The following is a 25,721-nucleotide window of genomic DNA, read 5'->3' on the forward strand; positions in this document are numbered from 1 at the left end:
TGACACTTACTGCTGTACCCGTACCAATGCTAGAGGGCTGGGCTATTTAGGCAGCCCTTAGACAGGACAGGATTAACCTCCAGTGGTTCTATGCATCGATAAGCACATGTACCTTGTTAAACCAATGCTATCAAACCCCAGACCACTTCAGCATTTGCATCGCCTTTGTAAAATGCAACCAATCGGTACAGAATAATGTAAGCAAATGCGGGCGGTATAGTTGATTTTGTGTACCACTACTGCAAATACTAAAATGTATGTAAAACCATTTTTTTACTTTCTAAATGGAGTAGGGAATGGTTGAAACCATGTTAGGTTGTCTTGCTTCCTGTATCCTGCTGTAGGGATTTCCCTTCACTTTCCGTTCTACAGATGCAACAGAAAGTGAAAAGAAATCTCTGCAATGTGAACAGGTGTCCCTGTTGGAGGATGTTCCTTCATCTATTGCTCTGGTGACCACTCACAATTGTTGAATTTTCCCTCACTTCTCCCTCTTCTCAAACCCCTTTCTTAGTAACAATGGTCACCCAGACAAATAGAGAGGTAAGCTTTCCCATCAGGGGGATACAGACCGCAACGGAGCTAACCTATCACCACTCTATCAGAAAGGGGTCCTAGGGGAAATCCTTATAGATGGGCAGATAGTAGCATCCTAAATAAGAAAATACCCAAAAGAGAAGCGTGTTTGAGGTATGTTTTTAAAATTTAAAAAAAAAATGTAGTTAGGGGAAAAAAGTATTTGATCCTCTGCTGATTTTGTACGTTTGCCCACTGACAAAGGAATGATCAGTCTAAAATGTTATAGTAGGTTTATTTTAACAGTGAAAGACCGAATAACAAAAATATCCATGTAAATTAACTTCAAAATGTTACAAATTGATTTTCATTTAATGAGTGAAATAAATATTGGATCCCTTATCAATCAGCAAGATTTCTGGCTTTCTGGTAACTTCTAAGGGTGCTCCTAATCTCAGCTTGTTACCTGTATGACACCTGTCCACAGAAGCAATCGGTCAATCAGATTCTAATCCAATCTCTCAACCATGGCCAAGACCAGAAAGCTGTCCAAGGAGGTCAGGGACAAAATTATAGACCTACAAAAGGCTGGAATGGGCTACAAGACCATCACCAAGCAGCTTGGTGAAAGGGTGACAACAGTAGGTGCGATTATTTGCAGATGGAAGAAACCCAAAATAACACTCAATCCCTCTGTCTGGGGCTCAATGCAAGATCTCACCTCATGTAGATTTAATGATCATGAGAATGGTGAGGAATCGGCCCATAGCTACACGGGAGAATCTTGTCAATGATCTTAAGGCAGCTGGTACCGTAGTCACCAAGAAAACATTTGCTCAAGAAAGCAAATGTACGGGCCCGCCTGAACATTGCTAATGAACATCTGAATGATTCAGAGGAGAACTGGGTGAAAGTGTTGTGGACAGATGAGACCAAAATCAAGCTCTTTGGCGTCAATTCAACTCGCCGTGTTTGGAGGAGGATGAATGCTGCTTATGACCCCAAGAACACCATCCCCGCCGTCAAACATGGAGGTGGAAACATTATGGTTTGGGGGTGTTTTCCTTCTAAGGGGACAGGAGAACTTCACTGCATCAAAGGGATGATGGACAGGACCATGTATCATCAAAGTGAGTGAGGACCTCCTTCCCTAAGCCAGGGTATTGAAATTGGGTCCTGAAAGGGTATTCCAGCATGAAAATGACCCAAAACACAGGGCCAAGGCAACAAAGGAGTGGCTCAAGAAGAGACACCTTAAGATAAAAAAAACCTTCTGTGTTCAGCAACCCCCCTCAGTTACCTGAGCCCCCTCTGGATCCAGCGATGTCCATGACGGTCTCAGCCCTCCGGGACTCCCCTCCTCATTGGCTAAGAGACAGCAGCGGCGCCATTGGCTCCTGCTGCTGTCAATCAAAGTCAGTTAGCCAATGAGAAGAATAAAGGGGCAGGGCTCAACTGCAGCTCGGTGTCTGAATGGATACACGGAGCTTTGCCTTGGCTCGGGTACCCACATAGCAAGCTGCTTGCTCTGGGGGCACTCAAAGGGAGGGAGGGGCCAGGAGAGCTGAAGAGGGACCAGAGTAGAGGAGGATCAAGGCTGCTCTGTGCAAAACCAACTGCATAGAGGAGGTAATTATAACATGTTTTCACTGAGGGAAAAAAAAAACTTTACAATCACTTTAAGGTCCTGGAGTGGCCTAGCCAGCCTACAGGCCTTAATCCCATAGAAAATATGTGGAGGGAGCTGAAGTTAAGAGTTACCAAACTTCCGTCTCAAAACCTTAATGACTTGGAGAGGATCTGCAAAGAGGAGTGGGACAAAGTCCCTCCTGAGATGTGGGCAAACCTGGTGGCCAACTACAAGAAATGTCTGACCTCTGATTACCAACAAGAGTTTTGCCACCAAGCACGTAGTCATGTTTTGCAAAAGGGTCAAATACTTATTTCACCCATTAAAATGCAAATCAATTTATAACTTTTTTTAAATGCATTTTTCTGGATTTTTGTGGTGTTTTCTCACTGTTAAAATAAACCTACCATTAAAATTATAGACCATTTTTTCCATCAGTGGGCAAACATACAAAATCAGCAGGGGATCAAATACTTTTTTCTCTTACTGTAGGTGCTACTCCAAAAATGCTAGTTCTTTTGGCTTGGATACTTTGGCTGACCTGTGACCTGCGTTCCCATCTGGAAAAAACGCTCATGAGTTGCACACTTGTTCTGGGTCTGTGAGTTTGTGCTGCTGATCAGCTAGAAGCAACTAGATTTTTTTCTCCAAAGAGGTGATAAATGTAACCTATATTTCCTATAATTAGGTTTTTATTATTAGCAAACACTGCCCTATCTTAGGTTACAACAATCAGTGTTAGGCCTTTTAAGTACTTTTTTTGGTAACGTCTACCCTGGCAATTGTTCAGATCATTTAGCTGGCCTTGATTCCCAGAACCATTGAACCTTGTTGTGAAATGACATACTGCAAATCTATTAAGTCTTTATCTTTACTGTCTTTCCATCAGAGAAGGAATTGTGGCCAGTGTTGTACATAATCACTCTGGTTTTATGCCAAGGGCTTTTCAGGCCAAGGGAAATGGGCAGCTATCTGTTATGACAAGTGATAACACCTGTGACTTTTCTTTTTCCAGTTACAGAAGCACAGAGATGAAGATCTCTCAAGCTTGGTTAAAGTGAGTAAAAGCTCTGTAATGCTCCTTGAGAACAAACTGGTTGGGCCAGAATGTGAGACGGATGTACTGATATTTGCTAGAGCTGAGCCAGGAATGTATTGCAACATTACCTTCACAACAGTCGTCCTGTTTAAGATTCACACCACAAAGTCTGTGCAGTCTTGTTAAATAACTGCCTATTCTGTGCTTTAGTGTCTAACAAATGTTATTGCATTTTGTACAGTACCCCCATGTGCTGCATACCATAGGATTGGGTAACTGATCAGATGATCTGGTTATTGATTGTAGACTATCACTGAGGAGGATAATCTGTTGAAATCTGAACATACGACTTTTGCATCCTTTGCAAAGATGGGCACTTGATGGCTGTTATAACTGACAAAATATATGCAAGTGTAAAATTACAGCAAAGTATACTGTGGAGAGATGATCTTCTTGAAGGGGCTTCTTTTTTTTTTAAAATCTTTATTTAACAAATTCAAGACAGTACAAGTATATGCAAAACAGCAAAAAGAGCAAGCAAAGTGCAGATAAGAGATGCATAGAGAAGGCACAATTGGTAAAACTATCAATCTGGACGCCATGAGAGAAACATATGCATCTACAGGGGGTCAAACAAACGGTCATATTGAAAAGTGTGCCTATTTGGCCAAACATCAAACAAAGAAAAAACCCCCCCAACATGTTGTGTCTGTCACCGCCATCCGGGAAGGTCCCCGTAGGGGGAGTCAGATAGCCAGCCAGACACCACGGAGATCCAGAAGAACAGCAAATTCAGGCATCCAGAATACAGCGGATATTACATAGAGCAGCAGCAAGAGGCCTTAGGAAAAGAAAGGGAAAGCAAAGGTCAGGAAGGGTAGGAAAGAACCGTGTAGAGAAACAGAGAGGGGGGAACAGAACAGACAGGATAAGGGGGGCCTGGAGGGGGGTATGGACCCTAGCGAAGAGGATGCTGGCCAGGAGCCTCGACACCCGGCTGCAATCAGCTGTTACACATCTGAGATCTCATCAGAGTACAACATCCACCCCATCCAAGTATCCTTGAAGCGTTCCTGCCTACCCTGCGAGGTCAGAACCCTCCGTTCCGCCTCCATCACCAGATTGACCTCTCTCTTCCATTCAGAAAGTGTGGGGCAGTTAGAACTTCGCCAGTGCCTCGGTATGAGGCACTTGGCGGCGTTCAGCAGGAAGGGCAGAACACTGCGTTTTGTAAGGTTTGATCGAAGAGCGTGTATCATAGAACAGATATTGCAGGGGAGTGCGAGCAGGAGGAGTGAGCGACAATTTTGTTCTTGAAGGGGCTTCTAATATAAATAGATTAAATCTAGGTAAATGGCATACTGGTGCTAAAGAAGAGAATAAACAAAATGGTCATCAAAGCCATACAAAGACAAAAAAAAAAAAAGAAATGAACAAATAATTAAAAAAAAAAAATTTTCTATTCAAGCATTGTAAGTAAATGATTTTTGACTTGATATCCGCTTGTTGCAGTCCTTGTGTGGCAGAACTCAGACCTTGTATGTGTAACTTCCTCCATCCCCGCCTTGCATGTGCTTTAGTTCTCCCATATGTGCCTGATGTTATATGTTATCCGTGTGATATCACTCTTGCCTAAGCTACTGATTTCCCCTTGTACATACTAGGCTATAAAGTGAGGGTCCATTCATATCTGCGTGAAAAGCACACATTGCTCTTGTGCCATTAATAGTTAATGGCACCCCAAACATAGGAAGCAAACATGCGTTTTGCTGTTAATGTGCAAACAAACGGGAATGTTACAAAATGCTGCATAAGCTACTTTGTTGCGCATAGGTCAGCCCATTAAAATCAGGCCAGGGTAAAGTGTAAACTCCTAACTTGCATACTTATTCTATCAGTAACACTGACCGTATTGAAGACCGTAGTTAAGTCAGCCTATCAATAGGACAGCCAGGCAGCTAGTATTCTTTCTGTTTTTTGGCTTGTGTAGATGGGCATTTGGAGCAATATAATGTACAGTATTTCAGCTGCATTTGAGATCCGTTTGAGAAACCTCTTGGGCTGACCAATGATTAATTTGAACAGATTCCACCTTCCACGCAATCAAGGTGGATAGAGGAATCCTTTCCCCTGAGACATTGGCATTGATTTACTCAAGCTGGAGAGTGGTTTCTATGCAGAGCTGCACCAGATTTTGCAATCTGCTTCCAGGTTTTTTGTTAAAGCTTAATTGAACAAGTTAAAGTTAGAAGCTGATTGGCTACCATGCACATCTGCACCAAATTTTGCGCAATACAGTTTAAGCAAATCCGCCTCGTATTCTGACGGTGGGGCACTCACTGCTGTCAGTAAATACTGATCGGCTGCTGATCAAGACATTTTTTCACAAGCCCATGCGACAGAAGGCGATCATTAGATTGACTTCTGTCAAGTGGGAGTGGCCACACGTGGATCGAAATTCAGTCTTTGTTGATTCAGCCAAATTTTGATATCTGTGACCAACTTTACTTCCATCACCACTACCTCTAAACTCCATGTGACTTTCATTTGACCGTTTGACCTGCATAGACGAGACTTGTGATGCAACCAAAAGTTCTTAAACATAGGCTCTAGTTCACTTTTTTATGGGCTTCCTGGCAGTAAAACAAAAGAAGCCAAAAAAGCTTGCTCATAAACCTGTACTACAACAGCTTGAATTTTAGTGTGGTGGGCAAAATATTTTCTTGGTTATATGAATATTGTCTGTGAATAACCTTTATTAAATTAAAAAGTTCCTGTTAGACAGCCTTTGTACAACATTGGGTGATATTTATTATAAAATGCTCTTTTAGTTCTATTTTATAGCAGATAATTTTATTAAGCCATGTTTCTGAATGTTTCCAGGATGATGATCTTGGTGCTGCAGTGCCAATGGAAGAGGAGCCTCTCCTGGACATGGAGATGCTTATGGCGGAGTTCAGTGACACTTTATTTTCTACTATTTATTCACATCAGCACAACCCAAAAGAGATTGGTAAGTGCTGTTTATAGGTTTTATTGAATATTCATTCTGGAAGACATGCATACAGGTATCCTGCAAAGTTTTTTTTTTAAATGCTTTTTTGGTTGGTTAATTAAGTTAATTATATTTATTAGATGAACAGTGTCTGATACAGATATACTTCTAGTTACCATGACTTCAGGATTGGAAAAGTTTAAAGTTTTCTCTTGGCTTTACAGTGTAGCTTCCTGGTATGTTATCTGTTATAAAGCCATAGCATTACATATCTAGTGCTAGCGAATAAAGTGCAACTGGTTTGCTGGTTCTTTAACATTTCACCAATCCATATGGCTTCTCCAATTTTTTTCATGAGAAATTTCCTGACCGTTCTATATATTGGTAGCCAAATGCCGCAATCCAGAGGCATGTTTGCTTGTTTATAGCTCAAGTGATTGTGTGACTTTTGAAGAACATTGTCTTTCATTGCTAAATTCTTTCTGAAAATAGGCTAGCTTTTCTGATCCAGTTGTTTAATACTTTAGGAGTCCCTGTTGAGGAACAAGTATGCGGGTCAGGAAACCTTTATTTCGCTTTCGTTCATTGACGGACACAGCTCTCCATATTCAGAACCATAGGGGTTATTTTGCCCCTTACCGGAGTAGGACACTAGGCATAAAAAAGACTTTGCTACGCCTATGGGCAGTCCTAGGTGTTATACATCCCCCCTCTCTGCTATAGGCCTTCAAATTTTTTTTCTGCCTAGTCAGGAGTAGGGACCACTGGTCCTGGCGTTTTTTCTTTTTACTGACATTTTCTTTTCTCCTGTTGTGTTTTTTTTTTTTTTTTTTACCATGAGATCTACAACCAACTGCCGGACTGGGCAATGGGCTGGATATCTAGATCCAGTGCCCCCCCCCAGTCTGGCCGGCGAGCGCATGCAGAACAGAGCTCTACGCAGGGTCAGCCACAACATAGCCTCACTGGAGGGGGGACTGGCCTGCGAGTTAAATGCCTCACAAGGTCGAATATGACCAGGTCTCGACCCGAGTCAGTGTTGCTCCTGGTCAACAGCCTCTTCGATGGCGAGGAGGTTCTGTCTGTAATGGTGCCCACCTGGTTCCTGGTGTGGTGCGTAGCGGTCCTCTCTCTCTCCCCCTGGATGTGGTTTGGGGTGGACGCGGGCCCCTCACTGGGCTGGTCGGACATGCGGATTTCCCCCTCCTCTCCAAGACCCCCCTTTTTGTTTGGTGGGCTATCTTTGGCTGTGGCTATTCCCATGGTGTTTACTCTTGGGTTTTCTTTTCCCTTAGACGCCACACATGGATACTGAGCTATCTCTGGTGTAGACCGGTGCTACTCTGGTGGGGTCCCTCCCTCTGTTGCAGGTTGTGGGGGGTGCTCTGCTTGCTGGTGCCCCGGTGATGTTACCGGTGCATTAGGGGTGTCCCATAGTGGACCCTTTTTGTGGTGAGTTTCCCCTTTTTACTTAATGGAGTCTCTGGATTATGTTTCTCCACCTGACCCCCTCTCGGAAGCAGTGGGTATCTTGGGGTCCCAGCCACCCATTAATGCGCTGACGGCGGTCCTGGAGTCCTTTGTTTTTTGTACGGAGTTAGCCTTTGGGCAGCGGGCTAGCAAAAAGCATCCCCTGCCTCGTCAGATCCTGAATCTGATTCTGCCACCGCGGATGTGTGGATGATTCCTCCACACCTGTAGCTGCGCTAGTTGATGCACTGGCTACATATGTGCGGGAGCCTTTAAAAATGGAGAATGCCGCTGAGACTGCGGGGGGAGATGACTGTTCTTTTTGGAACCCTCAAGCCATCTCATATGGCAAATGTTTTTCCTTATCCCTCCCATTTTGACAAGTTTGTCAATAAAGATTGGGAGTGTCCAAAATGCCTTTGTGGTTCCTAAAGCTTTGCTGTAAGGTACCCCTTTGAAGAGTCACTTCTCAAGAAGTGGACTGTCCCACCAGTAGTGGACCCCCCTGTCTCCAGGAGGAATCGCTTTTAAAGATTCCGCTGACAGGATGGCAGAGTCTGCAGTTCACTATTGCTGATTAGGCGCTGAGGCCAGTCCTGGCTATTACCCTGGTGTCGCAAACGCTGAGTGGGCTAAACATTTGCACTGTGACCTAGAGGGTGAGCAGATTTCCCCTGCCTTTGCTGAGTTGGCAGACCAGTTGGTCCAGGGGCTGCGGTTTGTCTGCAATGCCTTTTTTGTATGTGGCACCAAGAAGTGATACTGACCGGTTACAAGATAGTTTAGTTCTTGCCCTCCATAAAGTTTTTTTCCTTCCAATGTACGTCTGTCCCTGGACTCATTGCACACTCTTTGGGGCAGTGCAAGACCTGTTGCTTCAGGGTGGGATTGTCCCAGTTCGTGTATCAGAGTATCACGGACCCAAAGGAGGAGGGCAAGGACCGTCTGATTCTGGACCTCAAAGCCCTGAACTGCTTTGTGCGGGTAAAGAAATTCAGAATGGAGTCCATTCGCACGTGGTGGCATGCCTACATAAGGGGGATTTTCTTACCTCTGTCGAAAACAAGGATGCTTTCCTGCACATTCTAATATGTGCCTAAAGCCAGCACCTCCTCCGTTTTGCTGTGGGAGAAGAGCACTATTTCGTGGCGCTACCCTTTGGTCTCACCTCCGCTCCTTGGGTCTTCACAAAAGTGTTGGCCCTGATTCTGGCGTTGCTATGTCAGCGAGGGGGATTGCGGTACTGGGCTACCTGGGCGACCTCCTCTTGCGAGCGGAGTCCTCTGCTGCTTTGATGGACTGAATGGATGAAGGAATTCAGTTTGCTTCTAAATTACCAGAAGTCTGCTCTTCTTCCATCTAGAAAATTGGATTATCTGGGTTCAGCTCTAGCCAGAGTGTTCCTTCCTCTGGATAAACTCCAGAAGTTGCATGCTGCGATTCATCTACTGCTGTCCAGCAGGTGGGCCTACCTCCGGACTTTCATACAGGTGCTGGGCCTGATGGTATCAACCTTTTTGAGACGGTTCCGTTTGCACAGTTCCATACAAGGTCCTTTTTAAAGGGAGATCCTGGTGAAATGGGACAAGTGTCCAAGTTCTCTGGACAATGAGATTTGGTTGAGCTGGGAAACCAGGGGTTCCCTGGTCTGGTGGCTTTGCTCTCCGGCAGGAAAAATCCTTTCTCCCCTTGTATCAGACAGTGGTCACCACAGATGCCAGTCTGTCCGGGTGGGTCCTGGTCTGTCCTGGGACTGAGCTCTGGATTGTCTTGGAACTTCAGACAATTAGGCTGTGCCTGGATCACTGGACAGATGACTCCGGGGGCTCCCCATGCGGATCCAGTTGGAATGCCACTGTGGTGGGTTATGTCAGTCACCAGGGCAGAACAAAGTGTGTTGGCAGACCTGGAAGTAGCCAGCATCCTCTGGTGGACAGAAGGCTTCATTCTGGCACTCTCCGCTGTACACCTTCCAAGAGTGGAAAACTGAAAGGTGGACTAACTCAGTCGGCAGCTGTTGTACCAAAGGGAGCGGTCCCTTCATCCAAACGTGTTTTTCATCAGATTTGTTTCTGGTGGGGCACCCCCGAGGTGGTACTGTTGGCATCTCGGCTCAACAGAAAGGTGCCTAGGTTTGTGGCAAGGTCACGGGATCCCCTGGTGGACGCCACAGATGCCCTGGTGGTCCCGTGGGGTCAGTATAGTCTGATCTACGCCTTCCCTCCTCTCAAGCTTCTGGCATGGTTTTTGCGCAGGATCGAGGCCGAAGGGATTCCGGTCATTCATTCTAGTGGCCCCGGACTGGCCTTGCCGGTCTTGGTACGCCGACCTGGTGTGATTGGTCACCGGCGTTCCTTGGAGACTTCCACTCAAGGAGGATCTTCTGTCCTAAGGGCTGATCTTCCACCCTGCTTTACAGTCGCTGGCTTTGACGGCCTGGCTGTTGAAAGCCAGGTACTGAAGGATAGAGGTTTGCCTGGGTCGGTGATTCCGACACTGCTAAAGGCTAGGAAGTCTACTTCTAGAAAGTTCTACCATCATACGTTGAAAGCATACTTTTCGTTGCGTGAGTCGGTGTTCACCTTTGTTCGGTGGCTCAGATTTTGACCTTCCTTTAACACGGTGTTGAGCAGAAGTTGGCCTTGAGTACCATCAAGGGCCAGGTGTCGACCTTGGCGGTCTTCTTTCAGTGACCCCTGGCCACACACTCCTTGGTGCGTACTTTTTATTCGATGGGTCAACATCTGACTCCAGCGGTGCAGTCTCCTCTACCGCCGTGGGATTTAAACTTGGTGTTTTCGGTTCTCCAGAAGCCTTCCTTTGAAAGTATTCGGAAGATCCACCTGCTTACGCTGGCCTTTTTGGTGGTGATCACCTCTGTTCGCAGGGTGTCGGAGCCGGCAACGTTATCTTGTTCCCCTCATCAGGTGGTTCTTCGCCCATGTCCGCCGTTCCTTCCTAAGGTAGTCTCTGAATTTGAATGAGTGTTCCAGGCCCAAACATCCAAAGGAATTGTGTTGCATGCCCTGGATGTGGCTTGGATGATTCGGGTGTATTTGGCATCCAAAGAGTTTTTTCAGAGGTCAACCTCACTGTTTGTGATCTTGGACAGGGCGATAAAAGGGCTGTCTGTTTCTTCTGCGACCATTTCCAGATGGATCAGATAGGCTGACTTGAGCATATTCTGTGAAGGGTCAGGTTCTGCGACCATTTCCAGATGCATTAGATAGGCTGACTTGAGCATATTCTGTCAAGGGTCAGGTTCCTCTTTTCCCTGTAACAGTGCACTCTACTCGGATGCTTAGTGCTTCTTGGGCCTTCTGTAATCAGGCGACAGGTTTGCAATGCGGCCACTTGGTTGCCGATGCACACTCACTAAATTCTACAAAGTGGATGTGTTGGCATCAGTGTATGCTTCCTTTGGCTAGAAGGTTTTGCAGGTTGCTGTTTAGAGGGTCTGTTTCCTCTTTTGGTGTGTATTCAGGTTGGGCTCTAATTAATTTTTTGTCGAGCTTCTGTTTACCTGGTTGGCTATTGTGTTTAGCCTTGGGATTTTTTTGTTGTCCCACTCCTCATGTTTGGCACTGCTTGGGATGTCCCTATGTTTCTGAATATGGAGAGCTGTGTCTGTCAATGAACAAAAGAGAAAATAGGATTTTTGTACTTACCGTAGAATACATTTCTCTGAGTTCATTGATGGACACAGCACCCACCCCTCTATGGAGTTTTGATACTTCTGACACTGCTTGTTATTAAACTGAAGGCCTATAGCAGAGACGGGGATGTATACTACCTAGACCTGCTAATGGGCATAGGGGTTATATTGTAGGGGGAAACCTAACCCCTATGGTTATGAATATGGAGAGCTGTGTCTGTCAGTGAACTCAGAGAAATAGATTTAGTACAAAAAAAATCAAAATTTTTCATACTTGTTTCAAGACATTGATTTTACGGGAAGTATAAAAAATACAATTTTTTTCCCCTACTTGTTTCAAAATAATCAATGATACTAAGGAAAATTAAATAAACTATTGCGCTGACTAGAACCCAAACGTCATTTAACAGGGTACATAAGTGGGCCAGGAGAGTGGTAGTGGATGCAGCTCCTCTCAGATTAGGTCTCAAGATCCTAATGCACATCTAAAAAAACAAACACAATCCCCTCCATCTAGGTGTAGCGATTTTATTAAAAAGGCTTTTTTTAAACCCATATAGACCTCCATAAGTTCACAGTGCGGCTGCAGAGCTCTGCAGGCAAGTGGCTGGCTGAAGCAGAGTTCTTGGTGGAAGTACAGCTCTCCGGCTTCAGGCTGGAACACAGGCAGCAGCAGCTTCTGGGAGTAGCAAGATGGCTGCAACTCCAAACAGCACCTCTCTTGGCTGGATGATGGTGGCAGGAAATGGAGGGGGTGTGACTACGTTTCAGGGCAAACAGGAGCGTCCCTTTATCAAACAGGGAAATAGGAAAATCTAATCAGCCTACTAACATTTGCAGAATAAAGCAGGGGTGACAGTTTCTAACAGAATAAGCAGTGGATGTTTTTAAGGATCAATATACTATATAATGCATATACAGAACATGGAGTAAGACATATCTGTCCTGATGAATGAAAGGTTAAACTGCTTTTCCACTCTTCTGTTTCAAAAGTGAATAAATGTGGGATCTGTAAGCTCATTTCTGAAACCATTTTCATAATCTAATCTGACTGTTTGCAATGAACACAGATTTATTCACACTCACCTCTTTCATGGAAGAGGAGCTAAATAAGACTAATTTACCTAGTATTTTCTTTCTTTAACCACAGCTTATTCGGGGAATGCAGATATGATTCAACCAGAGCTGTTTCCACTTCAACCCAACTTGGATTTGATGGACACTTTTGAGTCTTTCCAAGGTAAGCGAATCTGTGGATTGTGATTGATATTTATCTGTAGGGGAGTCTGAAAACTTATAGCCAAGTGACCACATTCTAAAGTGGCAGAAGGCAATATATACATTCCTTCAAATGTCATAAAAACCACAAGAAGAGACCTAAATAGTTCTAGAATACTTTAAAGTGTACACTTTTTGGAGAGAACATCTGCATTATATTTGTTACAAGTCCCCATTCACATAGCATAACATAAATAAAAATTGCAGTTTGCCTCTTTTTAGGTGCTGTATTCTGGACCCTCCAGCAAGGAAAAATCTTAGTTCTTGTATGTTTATGGGGGGCAGGTTTGTTTTGCTATAAGTAACCCTAAGCTCTGTTGCGCTCTGCAGTATTGTTTAATACAGCAGCTTGTATTTTGCCCATTTATGAAATGCTGACCTTGGTATAGAACTTGTGGTACTTCAGCAATCGGCAGGCAGCAGGCCCGGACTGGGACAAAAAATAGGCCCGGGCATTTTGGACTGAGCAGCCCAGGAGGGGGGCGTGACGGGGGCGTGGCTGGGGCGGGGCGTTCATTGGGATGGTTGATGACAGGATTTAATGTTCCAGGATGTTTGGATTCGATTACGGTACCTTTTTTTAGTTTAATCTGACAGACTGGGTCCAATTTAGATCAGAGCTGCCATATGATGCTGTTTATTTTTGTCTTACTTTAAATCCTGTTTTGATCACTGAGTCCTAAAAATATTATGAAGCAGCACAAGATGAGGGTTACCCTAATCAAGGGGTAGACAACCTTTTTGACCACAGTGTGCCGAAAAATGTTTTCAAAGAAATTGGGAGTGCCAGATACATAAAAAACTGTCAACTTCATATAAAGTAACTGCTGTAAACCGCTTGAATAATAGTAAGAAATCAAGTGAGCTTTGCACCTTCACAAATCAGATCACCCCAATTCCTGCACCTTCACACCTCAGATCACCCCAATTCCTGCACCTTCATATATCAGATCAGCCCAATTCCTGCACTCACACCTCAGATCACCCCAATTCCTGCACTATCACACCTCAGATCACCCCAATTTCTGCACCTTCACACCTCAGATCACCCCAATGCCTGCACCTTCACACCTCAGATCACCCCAATTCCTGCACCTTCACACCTCAGATCACCCTAATTCCTGCACTATCACACCTCAGATCACCCCAATTCCTGCACCTTCCCACCTCAGATCACCCCAATTCCTGCACCTTCCCACCTCAGATCACCCCAATTCCTGCACCTTCACACCTCAGATCAGCCCCAATTCCTGCACCTTCACACCTCAGATCAGCCCCAATTCCTGCACCTTCACACCTCAGATCACCCCAATTCCTGCACCTTCCCACCTCAGATCAGTCCCAATTCCTGCACCTTCACACCTCAGATCAGCCCCAATTCCTGCACCTTCACACCTCAGATCAGCCCCAATTCCTGCACCTTCACACCTTAGATCACCCCCAATTCCTGCACCTTCACACCTTAGATCACCCCAATTCCTGCACCTTCACACCTTAGATCACCCCAATTCCTGCACCTTCACACCTTAGATCACCCCAATTCCTGCACCTTCACACCTCAGATCACCCCAATTCCTGCACCTTCACACCTCAGATCACCCCAATTCCTGCACTATCACACATCAGATCACCCTAATTCCTGCACCTTCACACCTCAGATCACCCCAATTCCTGCACCGTCACACCTCAGATCACCCCAATTCCTGCACCGTCACACCTCAGATCACCCCAATTCCTGCACCGTCACACCTCAGATCACCCCAATTCCTGCACCGTCACACCTCAGATCACCCCAATTCCTGCACGGTCACACCTTAGATGACCCCAATTCCTGCACCTTCACACCTCAGATCACCCCAATTCCTGCACCTTCACACCTCAGATCACCCCAATTCCTGCACTCACACCTCAGATCACCCCAATTCCTGCACTTTCTCACCTCAGATCACCCCAATTCCTGCACTGTTACACTTCAGATCAGTCACTGCTAGAAAACATGTGCCATGCGGCATGCCAGTTTGCTTGTTACATGTGATGTGACAGCCAGGTGCACATTTCCAAGTTGAAAATGTGCACCTGGCTGTCACATCACATGTAACAAGCAAACTGGCATGGCACATGTTTTCTAGCACTAGTGACAGAGTGTGTAGCTGTTTTCTGTTTTTTACGCCTGCCTGCTGCTAAGCCAGAAGTGAGCAATGCTCTGCCGGAGGCCAGAACCACAAATCCCAGCAGTGTTGTGTTTGTTTTTGTGCCCTTTCCTTACATGACACATGTTCTAGCAGTAAGGGCTCTTTCACACGGGCGATCCGATCAGATCCAGTTCCTGTCAGTTTTTTAGGCAGATCTGATCTAATCCTCCATGCACCTCTATGGGACAGTGGATGTCAGCGGAGACACCTCTGCTGACATCCGCTGCCATCCGTATCCGATCCTGTCCGTTAAATCTGGACGGATGGAAACCCTATTTTTCCATCCGTTCAGTAATCGGATCGGATCTGATGAGAGCGGACAGGCGGTCCGCTCTCCTCCGATCCCCCATAGAGGGCAGCGGGGGCTGAGACACCTCCCTCTCCGCTCTGCAAGCGGAGACGGAGCTGTCATCCGCCGGCTCAGCGGGGATCGCGGATCCTACGCAGGCGGACCGTGTGAAAGAGCCCTAAGTGTGTAGCTGTTTTGAAAACAGCTACACACTCACTATCACTGCTGCTAGAAAACATGTGCCATGCGGCATGCCAGTTTGCTTGTTACATGTGATGTGACAGCCAGGTGCACATTTTCAAGTTGAAAATGTGCACCTGGCTGTCACATCACATGTATCAAGCAAACTGGCATGGCACATGTTTTCTAGCAGCAGTGACAGTGTGTAGCTGTTTTCTGTTTTTTACGCCTGCGGCCTGCCTGCTGCTAAGCCAGAAGTGAACAATGCTCTGCCGGAGGCAAGAACCACAAATCCCAGCAGTGTTGTGTTTGTTTTTGTGCCCTTTCCTTACATGGCACATGTTTTCTAGCAGCAGTGAGACTCCGTTCACACTGGGGCGACACTACTTGCCGGGGCGACCTCACAGGTCACGGTGCGCAGCTCACACCGCGACCTCGGAGCGGCCGACACAGACTTCATATCATTGAAGTCAATGCAGGTCGCTCCAGGTCGCCCCAAAGAAGCTCCGGACCCTTTTTCTAAGTCGGAGCGACTTGTGTCGCTCCTATTAGAACGGGTCCGCAGCTTCTCTATGGCAGGCGACCTACGGCGACCAGGTCGCCTGACAGGTCGCCCCAGTGTGAACCGGCTCTGACAGTGTGTGTGTAGCTGTTTTCAAAACAGCTACACACTCACTGCTAGAACATGGGTCATGTAAGGAAAGGGCACAAAAACAAACACAACACTGCTGGGATTTGTGGTTCTGGCCTCCGGCAGAGCATTGCTCACTTCTGGCTTAGCAGCAGGCAGGCGTAAAAAACAGATAACAGTCAGCTACACACTGTCACTGCTAGAAAACATGTGCCATCATGCCAGTTTGCTTGTTACATGTGATGTGACAGCCAGGTGCACATTTTCAAGTTGAAAATGTGCACCTGGCTGTCACATCACATGTAACAAGCAAACTGGCATGATGGCACATGTTTTCTAGCAGTGACAGTTCCAGACCAGTCTGACCAGAACACTGCTCTGCCAATGGAGGCCAGCTCAGAACCACAAATCCCAGCTGTTGTTGCTGTTTTTGTGCTGCCTGCGGCTGCCCTTTCCTTACCTTGTTGCAGCAGTCAGCCCTTGGCTCGTCGTCCTGTCTCTCACTCTGCTCAGCTGTCTGCGGTGCGGCGCCGGCGACTTCATTCCCGCTTCTTCCTGAATCAAGCAGGGGCCAGGGGGTGACGGTCCCCGGCCTCTAGCTCCACCCCTTCACCTTCAGTCACCTGACGCCGGTCCACCCCTCCAGTCCAGAGCGCCTACATTGGATGCCGCTGCAATCCGACGTGACAGTGGCCGGCGGCCGCAGTGAGCGGCGCTGGGCTCAGCTCAGCATCAGCCGGCTGCCAGCTGAGCCCAGGCAGTGCTAGGACTCAGAGTGAGTGGCGGCCACTGGCGGGGAGTCAGGGACAGCGGCGGGCGGCCCTCAGTCTCCGCGGAATCGGCCGCGGGGGGGCCAGCAGCGGCCGGCATCGGGACACAGACAGTGACACTGTCTGACGGACTGAGGGCGGAGGCCCCGGCCCACCGGGCATCTGCCCGGTCTGCCCTATGGTCAGTCCTGCCCTGGCAGGCAGAACTGACAGATCATGTGACTGATCCCTCCTGCTATTCCTTTTTATTGCAGTCCACCAGCTTTAATATCCCAGCCAGCAAAGTGCAGTTCCCAGTTTGTAAAGCCCCTCAATTTGCGTTATAAATGTGTGGGACTACAATATGACATACTGTTGCTTTTTAAATGTACCAATAAGTGTACATTTGATGAAAGAAAGTTATCCTTTTTCAGGCCCAGATTTCTTTCTTCAGAACTCCCAGCAAGTTTTACACTTACCTGTGCTCACTCCTTTTGAGATCTTTTACATGAGCTGCACGGCCCCTTTACCAAAAGTCTCCCATCTTGACTCTGCTTCTCCTGTGCATGCTCGCAGCATTCTCCGCTCATTCCTAGAGGAAGGACAACTATATTTGATAGCAGGTGGACAGTCCACAAAGAGGAGGCTGTGTAGTCATACACAGCCTGCTTAGTGAAGATCTCACAACAGTGCAGATAGGTAAGTATAACACTTTCAAGGGGTGCTGGAGTTAGGTGATGGACCATAAAAAGATTAACTACAGTAAAGACAGTTATCCTTTAAAACTATGCTTACATTTTAAAAACTATATACTTTCTCCATTTTGTGGATGTGTACTTCCCTGTTTACCTGGCTAGATCATTGCAAATGTAGAGACTGACTTTTTTTTTTGTATAGGGGTTCTTTACCTAGGATATCCATACCCTTTGGGATTATGTGAACTAAATGGTGGGGGGTATGGTACTAAACCCAGTCTGCTGGTGCATTAAACCCATACTGCATTAGGGTAGGTCATTCAAATAGGTTGCACAGCGGACTAAAATTGCATGCAGAATTTTGACAGTGCAAAGTGTTAGGTTAAGTTCAGAGTGCATAGCTCATCACGTCAGCATGTTTTACCGAGCATTGCGATAATGCACACATTACTGCACCACAATTGTTTGCGCATTAAAAAAAAAAAATTTATTCATATTGTTGATCTGGAGTTAGTCAAGAAAATAAATTGATGTGTTAGATGACACATGAGAAACCTTGTCTGTAAATTTACATCTATTCTAGGTTTTGATTGCAAAAATGGCAAACATCTTACTAGTTGTAGCTTTCTTCTGTATTTGTGATAGCTGTCTTCCTATAACTCAGCTGTTCTATTCCTATTTAATGGACTGATGGTTTAAAAGGCTTGTGAAGGAGCATATGGTGCGATCCATTGGGAGTATAGAATTGTAAAAACAGTGTAGATATTTGCCAGAATACCACAGATCTTCACATTAAGCCCAATTTGAAGATTGGTGGTATGCTGGCAAATATCTACACGTGTCATACATGATCCAGTATCCAAGAAAACAAAGAGAGGGCGCACCGACCTAGCGCATTATCCTCAATAACAGGCTTTATTGTGTAACATTAAAAATGGCTACTCACAGACATAGATGAAAGTAAAGCATATCGAGCTAAACTGCTCAAATATCCGGGTCAGTCCATATAATCGTCCATGACCGATGAGATGACGGCTGACGCGTTTCGAGGCCCAGCCCCTTTTAGGGGCTCTAAGAGGCTGGGCCTCAAAACGCGTCAGCGTCATCTCATCGGTCATGGACGATTATATGGACTGACCCGGACATTTGAGCAGTTTAGCTCGATATGCTTTACTTTCATCTATGTCTGTGAGTAGCCATTTTTAATGTTACACAATAAAGCCTGTTATTGAGGATAATGCGCTAGGTCGGTGCGCCCTCTCTTTGTTTTCTTTGCTTCTAGTATCGGTGGACTACCCCAGTCCGTTTTGGGCAGCAAGACCTTAGCCATCTGAGAAGCCAGGTGTGAGTCCCGTGAGGAGTGTGGTAGAGGGGCTGGGATACCAAGCGCAGGAGAAAGGTGGTCACACCTTATTGTCTTTTGGATGATCCAGTATCCAGCTGGGGGTTGCTGCAGCAGCAACCAGTATCCTAGAGCCTCTTCCAGGAATGTGTGCGATGGGAATATGGATGGTTAACTAGAAGGTTAAGAACCCCTTGTTGCATAGTAATGGAATCCTAAGTATTGAACAGTCCAGCCTAAATCTTTATACGTTTACACATTTCTGCAGTCCGGCCTAATGTCAGTCTAGTACAACCTTTTTCAACCAGGGTGCCTTGAGGTTTCTTTAGGGGTGCCTTGGCAAAATGCCTAAAAATTGCCCTAAAATTGTATGTAAGCTAGTTGGTTGATGATGCCTGCCTTTTTAGTTAAACAAAGCCATAGGTTTTCATTTTGCACCATTACAACCTTCTAGCTGCCAGGGTCCTAACAACCAATGACATCAGTTGATAAGGAAGATGTCAGTTGCCTGCATATCATCCTTGTTTGACGCTCCCTGCATTATGAAAAACTATTAGAATAGCTTTTACATTTTAGAATGGGGAGCCTCAAGATTGTCCATAATTTTAAAGGGTGCTTTGATTGAAAAAAGGTTAAACACTGGTCTAGTATATGGTGAACTGAGCAGAATCTAGTATTGCCCCTAGGTAGCATAAATCAAAGTGTATTCTGTCACAAAAGGTGGGAAAACCTCCCAAACAGTGTTTCTACCCTGAAGGACTTTTTTTTTTTTTTTTTTTTTTTTTTTTCATTGAGCTTGACAGTTAGGCTCCATTCACACTACCGGGACTTGTCAGGCGACTTGTCAGCCTGACAAGTCGCGGTCCGTCGCTGTACATGCAGTGCTACAAGACCCATTCTAATAGGAGCGACACAAGTCACTCCGACTTAGAAAAAGGGTCTTGAACTACTTCGGGGCGACCTCGGAGCGACTTGCATAGACATTCATTATATGAAGTCCGTGCAAGTCACGGCGCACACCGAAGTTGTGCCGCTTCAGTGTGAACCTGCACTTAACCAGGGGCTGCACAGAAGTGAACAGGTAGGTTTTTATGCAAAACTATTTCTGGATATTGTCTCATGTTTCTACATGCAACATTTAGCATTTTAGATAAAATATTACAAAGTTATATCTCAAATATCTAGTTGTGCTGCCAGTTTGTATCTTGGAAGCATATAACCAGTTTTCTTTTCATAGAAAAGCTCAATACATTTAATATTTAGAAATCTTATAAAGTACAACTAAAAGCTCCTGTTTATCAGTCTAAAGTTCCAAAACCAGTTAATATGTGATGCTCTAGCCTTCTAAAATAAACTAACTCTTTACTTTTCCCTGGCTGAGCGAGATCCTCGATTTGTCCCTCACATGCTTCTACACTACCCCCCCCCCCCCTAATGCTGCAGTTTCCAGTGTCCCAGTGAGGTGGTGTCAGCAGCAGAGACCATGCTGTCAATTCAGAAAGCAGTGGAATGAAAAAGCTATAGGCCTATAAATTGACTGTGACCATGCTAAAGGCCACATCCTTCATGTTTTTTCCCCACCCCACTATAGTGCAAACAGGTCCACTCTGCTCTGAATTCAGGAGAAGGTCAGCATTGTTGCCATGGCATTACAAGAAGCTGCATTAGATGGACTCCACTGGCAGGATCGACAGCGGCTGCTGTAGACAAAGTGACCTGTTTACGGGATCAGGGTGCGCACCTGCGCAACCCCCCCCCCCCTTTCTGCTTAGCTCCCACTGTGATTTGTATTCAGCGGGAGCCTGTCAGCAATTCCCAGCCAATGATTTACGGCTGAGACATGCTGATCAGCTGTATACATTCTCAGCCCAGAGCTGTGTTGACATTCAACACGGAGCTCTGGTCACAGGGAACGATCTGTGTTTCTCATCCATGCAAAGCAGGAATGAGAAGCTTAGAGATCAGTTAGTAAATGCAGCACACTGTACACACATTACACATTGTTAGCCACATATTTAAACCCTTGATCACCCTAGGTGTTAACACCTTCCAGTCAGTGTCATTAGTACAGTGACAGTTTATAGTATTATCACTGATCACTAAGGTTACTGGTGATGTCAGTGGCAGTTAGTTCCCCCCAGCATCACTTATGCTGGCCATACACTATACGAAAAATCAGCCAAAATTCGATCATTTGGACAATTCTTTCATTTTTCGGCCAGTTAATGGGCACAAATCGGTAATTGGTTGTGACGTTTTTGAGCCAAAAAAACAAAGGACAAGTTTGGAAATTTTCTACCGAACGATAAATTAAAAGGTTAATGTTTTCCTCGTCCAAACTGTTTGCACTAGGTATATGTGAAAAAAAAAACTAACAAAAAACTGATTCATTTCTGTCCATTAAACGAATTATCGGTCAATTGCATGATGGCACGATCGTTTTCTCTCACGGCCGAGTGTTTGTTTTTCATAAATGAGTTTGAACGATTTTTCGTATAGTGTATGGCCAGCATTGGGGTCAGATTTTCCGCCAGAAGTCGTTGATCGCTGCCATTCATAGTAAAAAATAAAAGCTAAAATACTATATATATATATATATATATATATATATATATATATATATATATATATATATAATTATACACAATGTAATTGTAGATGCTATAACTTTCACACAAACCAATCAATCTACATTTATTGGTATTTTTTTTAATCAAAAACATCTAGCAGAATACATTTTGGCCAAAAAATGTATAAAGAAATTAGATTTTATTTTTATTGTAGGTTTCATAGCAGGAATTAAAAAATATTTTTTTTTCTTTTTACCAAAATGTTGTAATTTTCGTTCCTATCGCAAAAAAAAATGGTGGTGATCAAATACCACCAAAAGAAAGCTCTATTTGAGTAAAAAAATGTTGTTTGGGTACAACGTTTCATGACTGCGCAATTGCCAGTTAAGTAGCGCAGTTTCAAATGGAAAAAAAAAAATGGCCTGGTTATGAAGGGGGTAAATCTTCCGGAGCTGAAGTGGTTAAATTGCTTTTGCATTAAAACTGAATGTATTAAAGTGGCTGTATATAAATAAATGCTTAACTTCTATTTTTCTTTGATTTTAGATCTTTTCTCTGGCAACCGTCTGCCATTTACTTTGTTTACTTCTGCGTCTTCTGCGCCTGCCGTCCCACTGCCCGACCCTGCTTTGCATTCCTGTAACCAGACAATGGCGGTAAGGATTAGCATGTTACAAGAATTAAAGTGGATCTTCACTACATCTAAGCAGCACAAACCCAAAACTCAATTCATTTTTATTATTCAAAGCAAACACCCCCATCTATCCATGTCTGTGCTTTATTTATTTTGCTGAGAAATCGCTTTGAAAAAAAACCCCCTCACATTTCTGCCTGTGGCCATCTTAAAGTAAGGACTCATGATTCATGTAGAATTTACTTGCCCTTAGCCCAAGTATGCATACGATAGTGTGCTTAGCTGAGAAAACCCCTCCTCCCCTCCTGAAGACTTCTGGGATGCATGACATCATTTGCCTAGGCAAGAAACCAGGAAGTAACTGAAGAAATGTAAACAAAAAAAAGTTTTAAACCAGTAAATATAATATACTTTCCTATCTATTTACTAATGCTAGCAGCATGAGGATTAAAAATGATCAATGTTGATTGGGAGAGTGAAGTTCCAATTTAAAGAGGAACTTCAGTTGTGGGTTTTGTTTTTTCTTTTTAACTCAGCAGCTACAAATACTATAGCTGCTGGCTTTGAAAAATAAAATAAAATCCGGTACTTACCAGTGCCTGGAGTCCACTGTCTTCCCGCAGCCTCTTATTGCTGCTGTGGGTCCTCAGCACTGCAATCTTGGATACAGGAGTTGGCTGTGACTCCCCGATGAACAGCTGGTTCCCCACTGAACTTGGCCACGCTCTGTGAATAGTCCTGCAGCCTCCTGGGCTCGCCTAGGCAAGCATTGCAGAAGTGGGAGCAGGCACCAATAAAAATCTGTCCTCTGTGTTACTATGGGGGATAATAAATTCATTCTAAAAATACTATCTAGACTGCAAGGTGACCTTATCGTTTTTTTGTGTTCCAGCCTCCGGCCTCGCCATCGTCTGGCAGCCTTGCATCTGTGACTATTGATGAGGAGTTGATCCCATCCCCAGGTCCTTCCATCCTTTCGCGAGTCCCTGAAGTGAGGAGGGAACGGGCATCCAGTCTGGGCAATATTTCTACTGTTCATGGACCAGTCAAGTTTAACTCAGACACTTCTATAAACAACCAGCATGGTTTTGTCCCAGTGTGCCCCCCTCCAGTTACAGTCTTCCAGACGCCGCCTGGTCAACAAAGGCCTCGGAATCCTCGCCTGGCACCCCAGCCCTCTTTTGTTAGCCCGGACACTGATAAGTTTCACATGTGTAACGCCTCAGTTATTACGCACACGGCCTCTGCTACACTTACCCATAATCCTTCTGCAACTACCTTCAGTCAGAACCAGAACCTTATTCTCACAACGCAGCAACATGTGCCTTGCAACATTTCAGTGCAAACTCCTGGGGTAATGCAACAGACTGCCCCCCAAACCCATGGGTACTTTACTATTTCAAGCTCTGGGGCTAAGCAGAAAAAGCAGCCTCCAAAAATTGTGCCTGCTCCTCAGCAAGAGACTGTATCTTTGCTTTTTACTCCTGGTAAGTGTTGGGTTTCACAGATTTCAGCCTCATGGAATTCCTGTCAATCTGTTCAATTAAATAAATCTCTCTCTCTCTCTCTCTCTATATATATATATATATATATATATATATATATATATATATATATATATATATATATATATATATATATTTACGATTTAAATGAAAAATGTACAGTCTGAAAGCTAAAATGAATGTGCTACATGAAAACCAGGGCTGAGAGAATACTGCCAACTAATCTGCTTCCTTACAAGATATGCACCACCATTCCGACCTGTATTTGAAGGGAAAAAGATGGTTTTATTCAAGTTTTTATTGATATTCTAAGGGTTCCCTTTTTAAAAGCAGCAGTATGGACAAAACGTAGAAAGCAAACGCCACACATTATTCATTGCAGTGTTTTTATAATTGGGGTCTGCGCTTCCCTGGCTTTGGGAGTTTGAAGATGGTGGAGTGCAATAAAACTAAATTAAATTTGAGGGTAAAAAAAAGCAGGGAAGAGTGTCTGGTCGTGTCATTTGCCACATGGCTGGTATTGAGCCCGTACAAGTGCCCCCAAAGCAAGCGGCTTGTTATGGCGGCACTTGGAATGAAAAAGGAGCGAGGAGTTCTGGTGGGCTGCGCTGTGCTATTCCATTGCACATAGCAGGTAAGTATAACAGGTTTGTTGTTTTTAAAAAAAAAAAAGACTTTACGATTACTTTAGGTTAACCATGACTAACGCTGTGCATACATTTGTACAATTTTTGTTCAGACTTTTTAGTTTTAAGAATGTTCATTCTATTTTATAATCATTAGTGGGGTCAGATCGACATCATTCCGACCGCAGTGTAGACCAAATTCAAAGAAGCAGGAAGGAAAATGTTTTCTCAAAGGCATTTTTAACAGCGAATGTGGTTTTTGTTTGGGAAAGTTTGACATACTTTAGAATGAGCTTCATTGAGTCATCGAATGTAATAAGAATTTTCATACAAATGTACGCTAATTCATTTGTTTACAGCCAGGTTAAGGGCTCGTTCTCATTAGAATGCAGTGCGGGAGAACCGTTTTCCCATGCGGCTTCCGGCACTGCTCTTGCGGTTTGCTGCAGCGGTCAGTTCAAAGTTAACTACACTGCAAACGCAGATCAGAAATGCAGTGCGTAGGCGCGCAAGGGACAAACGTACCAAACAATGCAGTTGCCATGCGTTTCAAAAAGTAGTGCACGCAGTAATTTTGATGTGGTGCGATTTCAGCCCATTCAAAATTAATGGGACTGAAATCGCACTATACAGAATTGCATGTGAATAGTGCAAATCATGAAACATGATTCAAATGTGAATGGGCCCTTTTAACTTGACTGTTAAACTCTTGGTTATTTTACACCTATCATGTCATGTCCTGTGGCGAATGATATTGGCTGTTCTGCTTGAACAGTGTATGCTTAGATGTTAAATTCCTATGATGATGGCAATGCTATGGTGGGACTAGCATGTACATATGCAGGTATTTCCTTTGTCCCTTACGCACTGTGGAAGTTTGGCTGAGGCCGTGGTTGCTGGAGCTTGTCCTGGAAGTACGGTTGGTGTTATTTTGCATTAACAATGGGGCACTCAGCTAAGGTGCAGTATTGTGCTGACATTTGTTTTTCCAAGAAGCTTTTGTTTGCTAATGAAATCTGTTGATTCTTCCAGTTAATCTTCTTCCTGGTTAGGGGTTACAATGTTATTCATATGCAGCTCTCACTCTCCTAATTTGTGCTTGCGCCAAGCCCAATGCATGCCGTGCCAATGCATTGTGCATTCTTTTCTGAAATCAGCTGCCCTTGTCACAGGCAGCCACACCTGTTCGAGTGGCAATTGATTGGGGGCTGGTTCGCACCAGATTTAGTCAAGTGCATTTTTTAATATGCATAAAACACATGTGCTGTGTTTTCTATGTAGTCCAATGGCCCTGTTCACAGCAGTTCAGTGCGTTCCAGTGCAGTCAACAAAAGTATAATATGCTGCATTTTTCTTATGAGACACCTCTGCAACACTGTAAACTGCACTGTAACGCATATGTCCTAACTTTAGACCAAGAATAAAGGGGTAAATGCACCAAAACGGCTCAAAAATGCAATAAAAACGTACATGCAGAAACGCATCTGGAACACTGAAATTGTACTGTTAAGCGGCCCTGACAGCACCTCTTGCATGGACCCCTAATGTCATAAAAAATGTTTTTGGTAGTGAGACACTGCAGGGCAGGACTCCAGTAACTACCACAGAAAGCAAAAAAGAGATATAAAATCTCTGAGATACAGTATCTCACAAAAGCGAGTACACCCCTCACATTTTTGTTAAAATTTTAATTCTATCTTTTCATGTGACAACACTGAAGAAATG

The 25,721-nt window shown here is 44.6% G+C and overlaps 1 protein-coding gene across 2 annotated transcripts in view; it reads left to right on the forward strand.

Moving 5' to 3' along the window:
* MLXIP (MLX interacting protein) overlaps nucleotides 1-25,721 on the forward strand; it is a 183,182-nt gene that overhangs the window by 99,411 nt on the left and 58,050 nt on the right. For both annotated transcript variants that reach the window (XM_082251487.1, XM_082251488.1), the window contains 5 exons: nucleotides 3,162-3,203; nucleotides 6,069-6,198; nucleotides 12,456-12,545; nucleotides 21,778-21,887; nucleotides 22,758-23,352. In XM_082251487.1, the coding sequence (XP_082107613.1) occupies nucleotides 3,162-3,203; nucleotides 6,069-6,198; nucleotides 12,456-12,545; nucleotides 21,778-21,887; nucleotides 22,758-23,352 (967 nt within the window). The remainder of the gene's footprint in view (nucleotides 1-3,161; nucleotides 3,204-6,068; nucleotides 6,199-12,455; nucleotides 12,546-21,777; nucleotides 21,888-22,757; nucleotides 23,353-25,721) is intronic.

This window comes from Pelophylax lessonae (assembly GCF_965119305.1).
Source record: "Pelophylax lessonae genome assembly, chromosome: 1".
Lineage (NCBI taxonomy): Eukaryota > Metazoa > Chordata > Amphibia > Anura > Ranidae > Pelophylax > Pelophylax lessonae.